The following is a 15,952-nucleotide window of genomic DNA, read 5'->3' on the forward strand; positions in this document are numbered from 1 at the left end:
CTGGGCCTCCATGAGTTGGGAGCCCGAGGTGGTAGGCCCTGCTCTAACCTTCAGGCTTCCTTTTGAAGGCCAGAGGGCCCAGAGGGACTGGCCCCACCTGGCTTCCAGTCTGATTTTGGCTCTGCCAGGAAAGCGCCTCTGTCTTAGCACTGTGGCAGCCCTACAGAGGGTTCTAGAGTTTGAAGGGCCCTCAGGGCTGCTGCGGTCCAGCTCCCTCCACAGGGCAGCAGCCTCGCTAACAGGGGCTGGACTCTGCCGGCTCATCTCCAGTGGAGGCCCCTGACTGCCTCCTGAAGCAGCCTGTGTCTCTGGGGCAGCCCCAATCCTTAGAATGTGCCTGCTTCCAGGGGGCCCTGCCTGCCCCCTTTTGGCCTCTGATCTGCAGTCTGCAGACAACCCTCCCATGTTGGGGGCCTAACCCTCCACCTCCTAGGTTTGCCCTGCCCCCCTCCTAGGTCTTCCCTGCCCCTGCTCGGGGTGTTCTTGGTGCAAGATCCCCTCAACCTGACCGGCCTGGGACTCCCCTTGCACTCCTAGCCAGGACCAGCAGGCTGCAGGCGGAAATCCCCACTCCAAATAGCCCGGGTCCTTCCTTAGCTCATCTCCTCTCGTGCCTCCATATGACCTTCCAGCACCTGTCGCAGGGACAGGAAGGCTGCTGCCTCAGTGGGTCCAGCGGGAGTGGGCAGGAGACATGCCAGGACCACCCACCTTCTGCCCACCGCCTCCATGCCATCCTCTTAAGGAGTCTCCTGGCTCCCTCGCTGAACCCTTATTCCCAGGAAGCTCGTGTTCAAAGCGAATCCAGTCTCTCCTGAAGTGTCAGGGTGTGTGTGTGTGTGTGTGTGTTGGTTGTTGTTGCACTGTGTCCTGGCGAACTCAGTAAGTCCCTTTAGTGGACAGTCTGCATGCCTCAGGGCATTGGGCTACCTGCTAGAGGGCAACTGGGGTCAATTATGTCACCCTGGGTCTTGCTCTCAAAAAACCCCTGCCTTTGGGGTCAGAGGAGGTAGGCAGAGGGGCAGACGATGAATGGGCCAGCAGGGCAGAGCACTGCCAGCCCCTCGCAGGGGCATGAAGACAATGACAGCGGATTAGGCATCTCTCCTGAGGGAGAAGTCCTCTCCTGCCAGGAGGCTTGGAGCGGAGCGATGGTGAGAGTAGGTCATGAGAGTGGAGGTTCCAGAACCCCCCTGGAGCAAAGGTCCAGAGCTAGGAAGATGACTTTTGTGTTTGGGGGAGGGTCTGCAGGCTGGAATCTGGGATGCTCGGGAGGGCTGCGACAGGCCGAGCGAAAGGAAACATGGCAGGGAGGGTCCAGTCTCAGCCACACGAGACCTTGTGCGGGGAGGGAGAAGAGTGAGAAACTGGGGTACCTGGCTCTTCCCGCTCCCTCCATGCGTGGGACCTGTCCCTGGTGGTCTAGAATCCACTGCTTGTCTGAGAGTTGGTCTCCTTGCGAGCAGTCATTATCATGGCCATGCATGCATTTGCTTGTCACCCTGCTGGGCTCCCTGCCCCCTCCCCGACCATTCCCACAGGCTGCCCAGTAGGGCATTGGGGTCCCTTTGTTCACTGCTGCATTCCCAGTGCCTAGAACGGTGCCTGCACCAGGCGTGAATCTTTGTGGGACACATCAGTGTGTCTTGGGGCGCTTCTCTAAAGACTTGATTCCCCTCTCGAGGAGCTTACAGCTTAGTGAAGGAATCATTAAGCAACAGAGAAACTTCTGTGATTAAAAACGGTGGCAGGGGGGCGCCTGGGTGGCTCAGTGGGTTGGGGCCTCTGCCTTCGGCTTGGGTCATGATCCCAGAGTCCTGGGATCGAGCCCCGCATCGGGCTCTGTGCTCGGTGGAGAGCCTGCTTCCTCCTCTCTCTGCCTGCCTCTCTGCCTACTTGTGATCTCTGTCTGTCAAATAAATAAACGAAATCTTAAAAAAAAAAACAAAAAACAAAAAACCGGTGGCAGGGGGCGGTTATTATACACAGTTTTGAAGAAAAATTTAAAGAAAAATAATCTCTGTAATTACACCACCCAGAGATAACCTCTGTTAGCATTTTGGAAGGTTTCTAGAAATGCGTAATTGGAACTATAGCTGTTCACTGTGTTGAAATCTGCTTTTCCCTTATACCGTTATATACTCTTAGAAACAGTATTGGGGCACCTGGGTGGCTCTGTCAGTTAAGCCTCTGCCTTTGGCTCAGGTCATGGTCTCAGGGTCCTGCCTGGGATGGAACCCTACCGACACTGCTCAGCAGGGAGCCTGCCTCTCCCTCTGCTCCTGCATGCCACGCCCCCGGCTTGTGCTCTCTCTCTGTCAAATAAATAAATAAATCTTAAAAAGGAAAAAAAAAAAAAAGAAACAGTATTAATCTGGGGTGCCTGGGTGGCTCAGTCAGTTAAGCATCTGCCTTCTGCTCAGGTCATGATCCTGGGGTCCCAGTATCAACCGCCCGCCAGCCCCCCACCGCATTGCATTGGGCTCCCTGCTCAGCAGGGAGTCTGTTTCTCCCTCTGCCGTTCACCCCACTGCTGCTCTCTCTCACTCGCTTGCTCTCTCAAATAAATAAAATCTTAAAAAAAAAAAAAGAGAGAGAGAGAGAGAGAGACTGTATTCATCTTCTGCTGCGATGCTGCTGCCTGGGGTTTGATAGTATGGCTATTGATCCCTCCGGCAGCCCGAGGGTGCTGGGCTGCGGTGGGCGCACCAGCGGAATCTCGGGAAAGGTCTTGAACCTGACACCTGAGCTGAGTCCTAAAGGAGGACTTGGAGTTGGCCAGGTGAGAAAGGGGTGGGGCGAGCCTAGGTGGACTGTGTATGGGCTCAGCCCAGAGGGTGGGGCCTCCAGCAACTCCCTGCTACCAGAGCTTAAAGTTCAAGGCAAGGGGCCAGGAATGGCAGGAAATAAGGTGGACAGGCAAGTGACAGATGCCTCAGGTGCCCTGTGAAGGCGCAGACTTTGCCCCGTGGTGGCAAGGAGCAGTGGCGTGCGGAGCATGATCAGACCCATGTTCTGTGTGACTAAACCCTCCAGCTCACCTTGCTTTCCTTTGGCGGGCAAGAGGGGCTCGTCTCTCCTCGCCCCTCCCTCCTTCCTCCCATCCAACTCTCCTCCCCCTTTCCCTTCTCTGCCGTTGATTCTGAGCCCTGCAAAAACCACATTCGGGACATTTCAGTCCCAGATCCAGAGGTAGTACTGATTCCAGTCCCAGAGCTTTCAGGGCCAGGAAGGAAGGAGGTGGAGGGGGGGAATGGAGAGTGTGGTGGGGGGGCTGCCCCCATGTGACCTGAGGAAAAGGAAGGGGGCCCAGGCCGTTTCTCTATTCCTGTCCAGCCTCTGATTCACCCCCTGGAGGCAGAGTAAGTACACAGCTGGGAGAACTCAGTTATCCATAACTGATTATTGTTGTTGTTGTTGTTTTTAAGATTTTATTCATTTATTTGACAGATCACAAGTAGGCAGAGAGGCAGGCAGAGAGGGAGATGCAGGCTCCCTGCTGAGCAGAGAGCCTGATGTGGGGCTCAGTCCCAGGACGCTGAGATTATGACCTGAGTCAAAGGCAGAGGCTTAACCCACTGAGCCACCCAGGAGCCCTAATATCTGATTATTGTCAATAAACACTTAATGTAACTGCCCTACGCATGTGGGACATTTCATACTTTGCAATGCACTGTCAAGAATATTTCCTCATTCTCTCTTCACTACAGTTTCCGGAGTGGGCAGGGCAGACGTTGTGCAGCTGATGGAACTGAAACAGGGGGTACTCTAACTTGCCAAAGGTCACCCAGATGGCAAGCGGCCGAGTCGGGACTGTGTGACCCCGGAGCTGCCTGCCAGGAAGGTCACGTTTCCTTTCTCCTCCCACAGGTGGACGACCCCCCGGAGCCCGTGTACGAGAACGTAGAGAGGCAGCCTTCGGTCTCTTCGCTGGGCGCCACCGCGGGCCCCCGCCCCCCGGCGTGGGAGACGCACACGGACACGGGCAGCGGGCGCCCCTACTACTACAACCCAGACACGGGCGTGACCACTTGGGAGTCGCCCTTCGAGGCTGGCGAGGGCATCGCCAGCCCGGCCACCTCCCCCGCCTCGGTGGGCAGCCGCGAGAGCCTCGAGACCGACTGGGGTCAGTACTGGGATGAGGAGAGCCGCAGGGTGTTCTTCTACAACCCGCTGACGGGCGAGACCGTCTGGGAGGACGAGACCGAGGACGAGCCAGAGGACGAGCTGGAAATGCAGCCGGGCCTGAGCCCGCTCAACCCCAGGGACCAGAGGGTGAGGGGGCGGGGCCTGGCCCGGATGGGCGGGGTGGCTCTGAGGCCTCAGACCCCGCCTCCTGCTCTCCCACAGCCCGCCTCCCAACTGCTCGTGAGGGGCGTGGTCTGGTCTAAAAGGGCGGGGCCAAGGGTGCGTACTGGCTCTGAGACCCTCCGCCTCGGTCTTTGCTCCCTGCAGCCCCCTACCCCTGAGACGGATTACCCCGAGTCGCTGACCAGTTACCCGGAGGAGGACTATTCCCCTGTGGGCTCTTTCAGTGAGCCCCGGTCCGCCTCTCCTTTGGCCACGCCCCCCGGCTGGTCTCTCCGTGTGAACCCGGACGGGCAGACGCTCTACACCAACCACTTCACCCAGGAGCAGGTACGGGCAGCGGGCAGATATGGCCAGACAGCCCCCCGGTCATTCCTCCAGCTCTTCTAGTAGCTCACCTTAACACCATCAACTGCAGCTCCTGGGCGGGCTCCAAGACACCCCATCGCCCGCACTTGACCCTCCCAACTCCTTGGGGCTATATCATGGGGTTCTGGTGCAAGAAGAACTTTGCCTGCCCTCCCCCGAGGTGGGCTGGGAGGCCTGACCACCTGTCTACCCGCAGTGGGTGAGGTTGGAGGACCAATACGGGAAGCCCTACTTCTACAACCCACATGACGCCTCCGTTCAGTGGGAGCTGCCCCAGGTAACCAACTGGGAGTGGGAGAGTCTTGGGGAGAGGGGAAGGGACTGTGTATGATGGTGACTTTCTCCTCAGGTTCCAGTCCCTGCCCCTCGAAGCATCCACAAATCCAGCCAGGAGAGTGAGACCCCAGCCCAGGCCAGCCCCCCTGAGGAGAAGGTGAGGGAAGAAGCATGTAGGCCCTGGCAGGACCCCCAGAGAAAAAATAGGAGCTTCCTAAAGGTTGTGGGGGCTGGGCGGGGGCCAGGTATGTCTCCCCCACAGGCCCCAGCAAGACGCTGGGCTGAATGAACGTGGGTCTGGGTCATCTCTGGCCCACGGCTGGGTGAGGTTGGGAGCTGAGAGATCTCTCCTGCTGGAGTGAAAGCAGGCACCCCGCCAGCACCAGCAGCAAAGAGGGTTCAGCCATGACTCAGGCCCAGCCTGTAAGGAGTCGCTGGCTGTGGAGACTAGCCTCTGCCCCTCTGTGGCCACCCCGTGAACTGCCTCTTCTTTCCCCTCGTCTTTCTCAGACCAAGACTCTGGACAAGGCTGGGGTGCTCCATCGCACCAAGACGGTGGACAAGGGAAAGCGGCTCCGGTGAGCGCCTGGCGGGACCCAGACCAGGGCGGGGTGGGCCTTAAGGATGATGTTCACTGCGCATGTCCTGTGTGCCACACTCATGTTAATCCTCAGAGCAGCTTTCTAAAAGGTCCCGTGAAGACCCTGAGGCCTCTAGAGATAGGGACTTGTCCAGGGTCCCTTGGCTACCAAGTGTGAGAACTGGGAGTCCAGTCCTCACCATTGGATGCTCCAAGCTGAGCTGTGTTTTCAGCTCTGTGCCCTGCACCTGGGGGCGTATGGGGGCCTCAGTCCAGGGCCAGTGCAAGCCCAGTCACCCCCCACTTCCCCACTCCCACCTAGGAAGAAGCACTGGAGTGCGTCCTGGACGGTGCTGGAGGGCGGCGTCCTGACATTCTTCAAGGACTCGAAGGCCTCAGCTGCAGGCGGCCTGGTGAGGCTCAGGGTCCCAGGACAGGGACCCCCCACCCCCAGCAATCTGCTCCTGACTTCTGTGGCTCTTTACCTGATCTGGCTTGTCAATGGCTAGGTCTGCAGCAGTGGAACATGAGTGCCAGGGGAGCTGGGCCTTGGCAGGGGGTGACGACAGCAGATTCAGACTGTGACAAGCACTTCCAGGCAGCCTGGACATGAGGAGCAGTCCTTGAGGGTAGCCACTCCAGTCTGATGGGCATGCAGATAGGGTCGGGGCCACGCCTGCTCTCGGAGATGAGGGCTGTGCCCCTTTCTCCTTCCCTGTCCTGGGTGGGCAGGCAGCAGGCCCAGGACCCCTGGGCCCCCCTTCCCCATCCTGTCCCTGGAGCCAAGGGAGCCTGGTGGATTGGAGCCCGGAGCCATGGCAGACCTATCTGGGCTGAGGGCTCCCTGTAACTGTGCTCCCCCCGACCCTTCTCCCCTCTCCCACAGAGGCAGCCTCCCAAGCTCTCCACCCCTGAGTACACAGTGGATCTCAGGGGGGCCTCCCTCTCCTGGGCCCCCAAGGACAAATCTAGCAGAAAGAACGTGTTGGAGGTGAGTGGTGGGGGTTGGGAGAAGGCAAGGGGGCTTACGGATGGCTTGAGACCCTCAGAAGGCAAGCCCAAGAAGGGGGACCTGGGGAGAGTGGGACTGGAATTCTCAGGGCTCAAAGCCAAAGTTGTGTCCACCTTGGGGATCTGTCCACAGTGTTTCTGACACTGCGGATTCTGCAGTTCCCTCTCCAGGAACTGAGTTTATAGTCTTAGAAGGTGGTGAGGAGTAGGGGGCCTCTGGAGAATGAAATCCATGCCTGGAAGAACAGCCCTCTTCCCAGAGAGGAGACTCCCTCTCCCCAGCTACTCACTTTGACAGGTTGGAAACCAGCTCCTGCCGGTCAGAGACAAGCTTCCAACTGGGTCCTCAGTGAATTAACTGGGCCCCAAGTTTCCCAGGCTCCCCTAGCAGGTGGACTGGGCCCCGGTGGGACCCAGGCAAGGACCTTCACAGTGCCACACCCTCCACTGTCCAGTGTTGTCTTGCTTTTCAACTACCTTTGTCGTCACCTCTGTCCCCAGAAGTTCTGAGGAAGGTCACAACAAGAATAGCAACAAACAAACAAACAAAAACAAGCAAATAAACAAATAAAAACCACATGGGGAGCTGATCAAATCCACTGAAAAGCCAGGAGCAGGCACAAGTCAGAGCAAGGGGCATCAGGGGGCCAATGATGTACAGGGGAGAGGTTACTGCTGAAAAAAATGAGCTCAGGTTTCCTGGTAGCCAAAGTGAACAGAGGAGGAAAATCAGTGACACGGTTCCTCTTTTGGCAGGGGGAGCTTTCCCAAATTTTGAGTGAGATCAAAGCTTTTCCCCAACCCTTAGCTCTTGAAGCTATTTTTAGTGTATGGCTCCAGGGTGGGCTAGTAAGAGACCCTCGGGGCTGCTTCAGGTAATGTGATAAAAGCAAAAAGCACAACGTCACAAATCAGCTCAGAAAAAGCAATTCTGCTGGGAGCTTGAGAGTGTGTAGCTTTCTGAAGATTCCCCAAGCTTCCTCTAGCACATCCACAGAGCAGGGCTGGAAAACCAGTTTGATCTCCTCAGCTGCTCTGGTTGGTAGGTCTGGAGCCTTCCTCCAGGCTCGGCAGGGCCGAGGGGGGCGATCGGTTAGCAATGTCTGTCATGGGTGTCCGACTAAAGAAGGCCATCACTTTCGCTAGGCAGGTTCTGTCCCTGACCTAGAGGGACATCCTTCAGCCCGTGCTCTGTGTCATCTCTCTATCTTGCCTTTGGAGAACACTGCTGAGTAAATGCTTCCGAGTTGTCTTTTCTGGCAAGAACTAGAAGGCAGATGGGACTCTTGGAAGCTACTCAAGCTGTCGGAAAGGCTGACAGTCTTGAATGGAAATGGAGGAGCCCTCTGCTTCCTGGCTGGCAGGTGGCCATCCTCCCTCCGCTCAGGGGGTGGCCTGCAGGCACCTCTAGGATTTTTCTCGAGAGACGGCCCCACATTCTAGATCGTGGCCAGGTTAGTGGGGCCTGGCAGATTTTCACAGCGGGTCTCCCTCATCACTCCAGAACCACAGAAAACTTCAGTGTTAGACTTTCCAAAACAGCTGGCCTGGGGCAGCTCAGCTCACCTGAGCATCCAGCAGGATGAATGTTTTGGGAGATGTATTGCTGGGTAACTGTATAGCTTTTCCTTCTGTATGAACCTTTCAGAGAGGAACTGGTTATGTTTTGAGAGGGCCTTGGTTTGCCCATCTGTAACAGATAGGCTGTCACTGCTTTTAACAAGACGGAATGCCTGGGCCTGCGGTAAAGCCCTTGTTCTATGGTGCTCTCAGTTCCTGGGGCCAAGGCCAGATCATCTCCACCATTTCTGTATCTCCCTTCCCCACACTGCCTACCCCTGAGGCCTGACCCCTGAGGCCTGGCCCCAGGGCTGACCCAGGGAGCCAGAGATGACTGAGAACTCGTGTGTCTCTCCAGCTGCGGAGCCGAGATGGCTCAGAGTACCTGATCCAGCATGACTCCGAGGCCATCATCAGCACCTGGCACAAGGCCATTGGCGAGGGCATCCAGGAGCTGGTGAGCAGAGCCTGGGGCCTCCAGGGCTGGTGGGGATGGGATGGATGGCCAGCCACGAGGAGGAGATCTCTCCAGGCCCGGGCGGGGGCAGGGGGGCACATCCTAGCAGAATATTCCATTTCAAGGGAGGCAAGAAGTAAAGGAAATATCAGAGAAAGAGCCTCAGGCTGGAATGACAGGCTAAAATCAGAAGGGAAAACTTCAGAGGATTAAATTGAAGAGTCTACAGTTTTCTAGATTCAAACTATTCCCTGCATAAATGCAGATAGGACACGCCCCCTCTGACAGCTGTTCTCCAGGAAACAACCTGGGGCTTTTTGACCCTCAATTCCTTAGGAGCCAACACTGAGTACAGAGTTTGGCTGTATTTCTAGAGGTAGGAATCCAAGGGCCGTGATGCAGTTGTTGGCAGTGCTGAGTCCTCAGCGGGAACTTTAAGTCCGGAACTAGGAGCCCCATACTGAGGAATGCTGACCTCGTGGACTGTGTGCAGAGGAACTAGGAAAATGGGCAAGGGGGGCCAGGATAAGAAAGAGTGGGGCAGGGCAGGGTGGCTGTCTCCAACACCCAAAGGGCTCCAGGCAGTCAAGGGAGATGAACGTTCTGAGGTTCCCTGGTGGACGGCAGGGGAGTGAACTGGAGAAAGGAAGTGTGAACTCTGGCCTGGCTGGGAGGGCACTCCGGGCCCCTCACCCCGTCCCAGAAGGCCCTCCGGCTAGCCCCAGGCCCTGCCTCTCTGAGGCCCCGTGATTGCAGTCTGCAGACCTGCCCCGGGAGGAGGAAAGCGAGAGCAGCAGCGCGGACTTCGGGTCCAGCGAGCGCCTGGGAAGCTGGAGGGGGGAGGAGGAGGCGCGGCCCGGTGGTGCAGGTGCGAGGGGGGTGAGGGGTGGGGTGGGGAAGGTGGGGGTGGTAGGGAAGGTGGGTGGGGGGAGGGCGTCTCCAGCCCCTCGCCTGGGTGGGGGTTACGCCCTGGGGCTGGGGCCAGCCTGGCCAATCCCGGCGCCACCGAGTGACTCGGCCCCGCATTCCCGGGCCCAGGCGCAGTCATCCCGGAGAGCGACCTCAGCAGGGTCCGGCAGAGGCTCCGCAAGTTCCTGCTAAAGCGGCCGACGCTGCAGTCGCTGCGGGAGAAGGGCTACATCAAAGGTACCTGGGGAAACCGGAGCGCGCGGCGCGGGGGACCCCGGGGCCGGGCGGCGCTCACTAGCCTTTCCCCCAGACCAGGTGTTCGGTTGCGCGCTGGCCGCGCTGTGCGAGCGGGAAAGGAGCTCCGTGCCGCGCTTCGTGCAACAGTGCATCCGCACCGTCGAGGCCCGGGGTACGCGGCGCCTGAAGGCCTCCCTCCCGGACCCCATGACGGAGACCCCTGGGGAGGGTGGGGTGGGGGAATGGGGGGGGGGGAAGCCCCTGAGTGGGAATCCGATCGGGAGCTTCAGCCCCATCCCCTCCAAGCCCGAGGTCAGCGCCTCCCTCTGCCCCAGGGCTGGACATCGACGGCCTGTACCGCATCAGTGGAAACCTGGCCACCATCCAGAAGCTTCGCTACAAGGTGGACCATGGTGAGGCCCCGCCCCTCACCCTGGGGCCTGAAGACAACAAGAGGTGCTGAGGGCCTCTTCCGACTCCTAACACCCCCCCTCCCACTTGCCGCAGATGAGCGCCTGGACCTGGATGACGGGCGCTGGGAGGACGTCCACGTGATCACTGGAGCCCTGAAACTCTTCTTTCGAGAGCTGCCGGAGCCCCTCTTCCCCTTCTCGCACTTCCCCAAGTTCATCGCTGCCATCAGTGAGCTGGGGGGGGAGGGGGGGAGGCGGGGCGGACCGGGCAGGGTGCGGGCCCGGACTCCCCACCCCGCGCTGGGACTCAGTCCCTCCGTCCCCCTCGCCGAGCCGACCCACCCCTCCCTATCCCAGAGCTGCAGGACCAGGCCCAGCGCAGCCGCTGTGTGCGGGACTTGGTGCGCTCGCTGCCCGCCCCCAACCACGACACGCTGCGGCTGCTCTTCCAGCACCTGTGCCGGTGAGCGGGCGAGCGGCGAGGGGATGGGAAGGCGGGTGCCGGCGGACCCCCTACGCCCCCTCCAGCTCTGAGCCCTAATTCCCGCCTCCCCTCCCCTCCCCTCCCTGCTGCAGGGTGATTGAGCATGGCGATCAGAACCGTATGTCGGTGCAGAGCGTGGCCATAGTGTTCGGGCCCACGCTGCTGCGGCCGGAGACCGAGGAAACGAGCATGCCCATGACCATGGTGTTCCAGAACCAGGTGGTGGAGCTCATCCTGCAGCGATGCTCAGACATCTTCCAGCCGCACTGACCGCGGGCCGCTATCCCCACCCCCGCAGCTGGTGCTGCGGCCTGGGACTGGGCACCTCGACACTGGTTCTGCCTTGGAAGCTGGACTATTGGAGGCAGCTGGGCTGGACTCCTCTGTGAGACCCTCCGCCTCCCACCGGTGCCTAGGCTGGAGTGAAATCTGCATCCCTTGGTGCAGTATGGTGACCCCTGGTGGGCAGTTTGCAAAATGTGATTCCCCCACCCCCACCCCCGCCTGTCCTGTTTGGGGCTTACTTGGGTTCTGTTGTTTATTACAGTGACACCTACTGTGTGTGTGAGAGAGAATGTGCTGGGATGAGACTGTTTTCTCCAATGGTTGGTGCTGGAGAAAGGAGTTTGGATGAGGGGCTTCTGGGCCTCATCAGGCCTGCAAGTGGGGGCCCCCCTGGGGCAGGGGGTGTCAGTCTCAGAGCAGCCGCCTCCAGCGCCCCTGCTGCCTGGCTTGCCTCTGGCCTAACTCGTGCCTGACACTGTCCACAACCAACATGGGCCATTTCCATCTGCTCCCCTGTTTCGGGCCATGGCCTTCCCAGACCTACAGGTGTTGTGTGCACAGGTTCTTCACACTCAGTGTGTACCCTGCACCGGCCGCCTGACCCACACCATCTCCACACACAGTCTCATTGGACAAACAAAGAGAGGGAGGCGGTGGTGGCAGCAAAGTGACCTGCTCAGTGTCCCCTGGGCGGTCTGACTGCCCAGCTAGGGCTCCTCTCACCACCGTCTCCTGAGAGGGCGCCGTCAGACCTTTCAGCACCCCCTCCCCTCCACACCCCCTGCACACCCCTCTGCCCGTTCTGCTTGGGCCTGGGGACATCCTGAAGGCAAATAGGACACCTGCCGTGGCTGTTCTTAGCCCAGAGGGGAAATAGTGCTGGTGGGAGCTGCCTAGCCCTTCTCAGCACCCTGGCTGTCCAGCTGCCTGCCAGGGGCCCACCTTGTCCTAAGGAGCTGGGAGAGGCCTGCAGGGCTGGGAGAAGGCGGGTACAGCCTCTGGAAAGGAAGCGTGAACCCTGAGGCCAGCGATGCCCTTTCCCACCTCACACACAAAGCACCTCAGCTTCTGGGTCTCATCCCCCTGCCCCACCTACCGCTCATCTGTTCAACAGTAATAGCTACTATTTATTGACATTTCACCCTGCCAAGCATTTCACTTGAATCATCTCGTTTGTCTCTCACAGCCAATATTTATTCTTTGCTCTTCTGTGCCAGGCGTGGTGCTCGGGGGCAGGGGTACTGCGCAGGCCGCCTCTTGGGTGGGGCATGTGCTCGGTGGCTGACCCACGTCCCCCCAAATGCCAACAGGGCCGGGACAAGAATACAGATGGTCGCCTCACACCATCCATGGACATACTGTAAACCTACAAATCAAGTTCTAACTGTTAAATAAAATGTGTTCTATTCTCCTACTTCGACAAATTCACGTTCATAATGACCTCAAAGACGAGGTTCCAACTGAAACTTCTTTGGCGCTTCTGGATTCTGTGCCCAGGGACGTTGGTGTGAGAAGAGCCAGCTGTGTTGTCAGCCCGCCCCCTGTACCTGCCCTCAGAGCCATCCTGCCCCCAAGGAGAGATCCACATGCACACACGTGGACAATCCCATCTGCTGGCACACACCGCCATGCCCCCTGCCACCCCATGGCCACCCCACATGGCCCACCCTTCAGGGAATGGGTCGCCTGGGCAGGGACTTCTGGGGTCTTGGCTATCAGGGGCATGGTCCAGAGGGAAGGACCTGGGCTCCAAGGTGCCCCACAGGTTCCTCATCCCGTGGGGGGAGGACACAGACAGAGAAGGTGAGGGTAGAGCCTTCTGAAGTGGAGCACCAGCAGCAGGGCGAGGGTTCCTCTCTCCCAGGTCTAAGGACAGAATGGGACAGATGTTAAACAACTAATTACTTGGTTATATTCCTTTGTACAAAAGTCAGAGAAAGCCCAGGGTGCTCTGAAGGCATGTCATTCGGGTGTCACTGTCCCTCAGGAACCTGAGATGCTTCTGCAGAAGCCCCATCTGGGCTCAGTAGTAAAGAATGAAGAGGAGTCAGCAAAGTGAGGAGTTAAGGGAAAGGTGTCTAGTCAGAGGGAACGGCATGTGCAAAGGCTCTGCGGTAGGGTATGAAGTGAAGCTGGAGAGGTTGACAGGGGACAGAGTGTGCAGGGCCTTGCGGGCCACAATGAACAGGGGCAGGACAGCAGGCAGGAAGGTCCTTGGATAGGGAGGTCTTGGGAAGTGTCTGCTCCCCGGTCTGATCCTCACCCCACCCCAGGCTTCTGATGCTGCCCAGGCCTTGGTGAGCCAACAATGTGGCAGCAGGCAAATAGGAATCACCATGTTCTGTCACCAGGAAGAGCTGCAGAAATCACCCACTGCCCATGAGGAAACTCGTGTTGCCCATGAGCGACAATGTCATATCTCAGTGGAGGTCACACGGCGGACGGGTGGCAGAGTCCACCCGCAGCTTCGTCTGCAGCCTGAGCTCCATCAGACGTGTGGGCTCAGCCACGAATCCGCAACCCCGAGCACGGTGCTCAGGGAGCACTATAGGTGCTCATTGACTATGTCAGGAATGAACTGGATTTTGTGTGGAGACACAAAGATACATAAAAATAATATCTGTCCTCTTGAAGCACCAGCCGGACCAAAAAGTAAGTGCCACAGGGGATGGGGCAGTCACAGAGGGCCCTCTCCCCAAGCCTGCCCACTCTCAACAGATGCTCTGACCCTCCTACAGCCTGCCATCTGCCCCTGAAGCTGCCCCAGAAAAGGTCACCAGTGCCCACCTGGTTGCCCGATCTGGCAGGCATGCAAGGGGACACATGAACGGCCTGTTGTCCCCCCCACAAAGCACGCTGTCCCTTTGCCTTCAGCACCATGGGTCTTTGCAAAGCCTCTAAAAAGTGATGCCCGCTGGGTTGTGGCCTCAGCCCATGGCCCTCTCCCCTCCATCCTCCCTAAAAGCCCTCATCCCTTCCATCCAGGGGTCACCCAAATCTCTCGCCAGCCACGGCCACTCTCTCCTGGGTTCCAAGTGCAAATGGCCACCTGCTTACAGGACCCCCCCCGCATGCGACCTGCCCACAACAAAACTCGGAGACCAGCCCTTCTCCCTGTAGCGAGACACAGCCCCTCCACTGACCAGAATCTCCACCCACCACTGCCCGAGCCAGTCCGCGCCGCCCCCTCAACCCAACCTGTCCCTATATCCTCCACCTCTTAACTCGTCCCCGGGTCTGCCTCTTGTCCCCCTCAGTCTCTCAGCTCAGGGGCCCAGTGGCCTCTGACTGGACTCTTCTCCCGGTTTCATCCCCCACCCAGCAGCCGTCTGACCGCGTCACTTCAGCATGTGGCCTCCAAGGCCATCCGCATTCCCACTTCTTTACACATGAGCTGTGCCCCTGCCTTAGCTCCCAGCCAGGCTGTCCCAGCCTCAATGCCAAGTGCTGCCAGTCGCCCTGCTTGCCTCCCCTTCACCTGCCTGACTCCTCCCCTCCCCCTCCCCCTCCCCCTCCCCCTCCCCCTCCCCCTCCCACCACCACCCGCCTCCCCCTGCTCTCAGCTGGCCTCTCAGCACTGTACCTTTGCTTCCATTCCGCCGGTCCCCACCAGGCCAGGCCGTGGGCCAGCCTGTCCTCTCCCCTCTCTGCTCTCTCCATGGCCAAGTAAATCCCATTGTATGGAGACACCGCATTTCTCATTCATTCCCATTCATTCACTGGGTTGTTTCTACTTTTTCCACTCTCATGAATAAGGCTGTTGGGACTAGTTCACGTGCAAGGTTTTATGTGGACACGCTGTCTCAGCTCGGGCTGCTGTCACCAGATGCCACGGACTGGGTGACCGAAACAACAGAAAGGCTTTCTCGCAGTCCTGGGGCTGGAAGGGTCAGAGAAGGCCGCCAGCGTGGTGGGCTTCTGGTGAAGAATGTCTTCCTGGCTTGCAGATGGCTGCTTTCTTGCTTTGTGCTCGCCTGGCAGAGAAAAAGAGAGCTCATCTCTGTCTCTTCTTCTTCTTTTATTTTTTTTTTAAGATTTATTTATTTTAGGGGTGCCTGGGTGGCTCAGTCGTTGGGCATCTGCCTTTGGTTCAGGTCATGATCCCAGGGTCCTGGGATTAAGCCCCACATCGGGGCTCCCTGCTCAGCGGGAGGCCTGCTTCTCCCTCTCCCACTTACGCTGCTTGTGTTCCCTTTCTCACTGTGTCTCTCTCTCTGTCAAATAAATAAATAAAATCTTAAAAAAAAAAAAAGATTTATTTATTTTAGAGAGAATGGGAGAGAGAACACCACGAGTAGCAGGGAGAGGCAGAGGGAGAAGCAGACCCCCCACTGAGCAGGGAGCCCCTCCAGGGCCTCGATCCCACGACCCTGCGATCATGTCATGCCCTGAGCCGAAACCCACTGTGCCGCCTAGGCGCACCTCGTCCTCTTCATACAAAGACTCGAATCCCAGCATGAGGGCCCCATCCTCATGGGTCCTACCTCCCAGGACCCCCATATTGGGTGTTAGGGCTTCAACATATGAACCTGGGGGAATACGAACATTCAGTCCATCCATACATGTTTTGTTCCTCTTGGGCACATTCCTAGGAGTGGGCCGGATGGTCACTCTGTCAAACTTCGCGAGGAACCGTCAAACGAGAGTTTTCCGCGGTGGCCACACCATTCTACATTCTCACAGGCAGCGCGGGAGGGTTTCCTTTCTCTCTCCCCTTCTGCAACAAGTGTTTCAGGGATTCATTCTCCTCAAGCCTCTGGCCCTCCCTGACTCCTGCTCTCGCTTCCTCCTTTCCCTCTCCTGCCCCCTCTCCGCTCTCTCTCCAGAGGCCCTCACTTCTACCTCACAGAAATAAGGGAACCGCTTCACATCCCCCGGGGCAGAGCTCCCAGCTCCCTCACCACATCTGCCCCTGCCTCCCTGGCCCTGGTACCTCAGAGCAGACATCTCTCCTTCCAGGACGCAGCTCACCCTCTCCCTTTTCCGGAAAGTGTCCACCACCATGGCCACCCTGCTCCCCTCCTCACTGAACCGCTGTCTCAGGTGGAAGTCCCCAGGAAGTA

General features: G+C 58.5%; 1 protein-coding gene across 5 annotated transcripts in view; it reads left to right on the top strand.

The window, feature by feature from the left end:
• The window catches only part of ARHGAP27 (Rho GTPase activating protein 27), a 31,232-nt gene extending 18,929 nt beyond the window's left edge, over positions 1-12,303 (top strand). For all 5 annotated transcript variants that reach the window (XM_059149892.1, XM_059149893.1, XM_059149896.1 and 2 more), the window contains 15 exons: positions 3,871-4,275; positions 4,456-4,638; positions 4,874-4,954; positions 5,027-5,110; positions 5,464-5,531; positions 5,856-5,946; positions 6,420-6,524; positions 8,463-8,561; positions 9,318-9,423; positions 9,597-9,707; positions 9,781-9,879; positions 10,043-10,120; positions 10,215-10,349; positions 10,478-10,583; positions 10,697-12,303. In XM_059149892.1, the coding sequence (XP_059005875.1) occupies positions 3,871-4,275; positions 4,456-4,638; positions 4,874-4,954; positions 5,027-5,110; positions 5,464-5,531; positions 5,856-5,946; positions 6,420-6,524; positions 8,463-8,561; positions 9,318-9,423; positions 9,597-9,707; positions 9,781-9,879; positions 10,043-10,120; positions 10,215-10,349; positions 10,478-10,583; positions 10,697-10,874 (1,929 nt within the window). In that variant the 3' untranslated portion in view covers positions 10,875-12,303. The remainder of the gene's footprint in view (positions 1-3,870; positions 4,276-4,455; positions 4,639-4,873; positions 4,955-5,026; positions 5,111-5,463; positions 5,532-5,855; positions 5,947-6,419; positions 6,525-8,462; positions 8,562-9,317; positions 9,424-9,596; positions 9,708-9,780; positions 9,880-10,042; positions 10,121-10,214; positions 10,350-10,477; positions 10,584-10,696) is intronic.
• Positions 12,304-15,952: the final 3,649 nt, after the last annotated feature.

Source organism: Mustela lutreola, chromosome 15 (genome assembly GCF_030435805.1).
Source record: "Mustela lutreola isolate mMusLut2 chromosome 15, mMusLut2.pri, whole genome shotgun sequence".
Classification (NCBI taxonomy): domain Eukaryota; kingdom Metazoa; phylum Chordata; class Mammalia; order Carnivora; family Mustelidae; genus Mustela; species Mustela lutreola.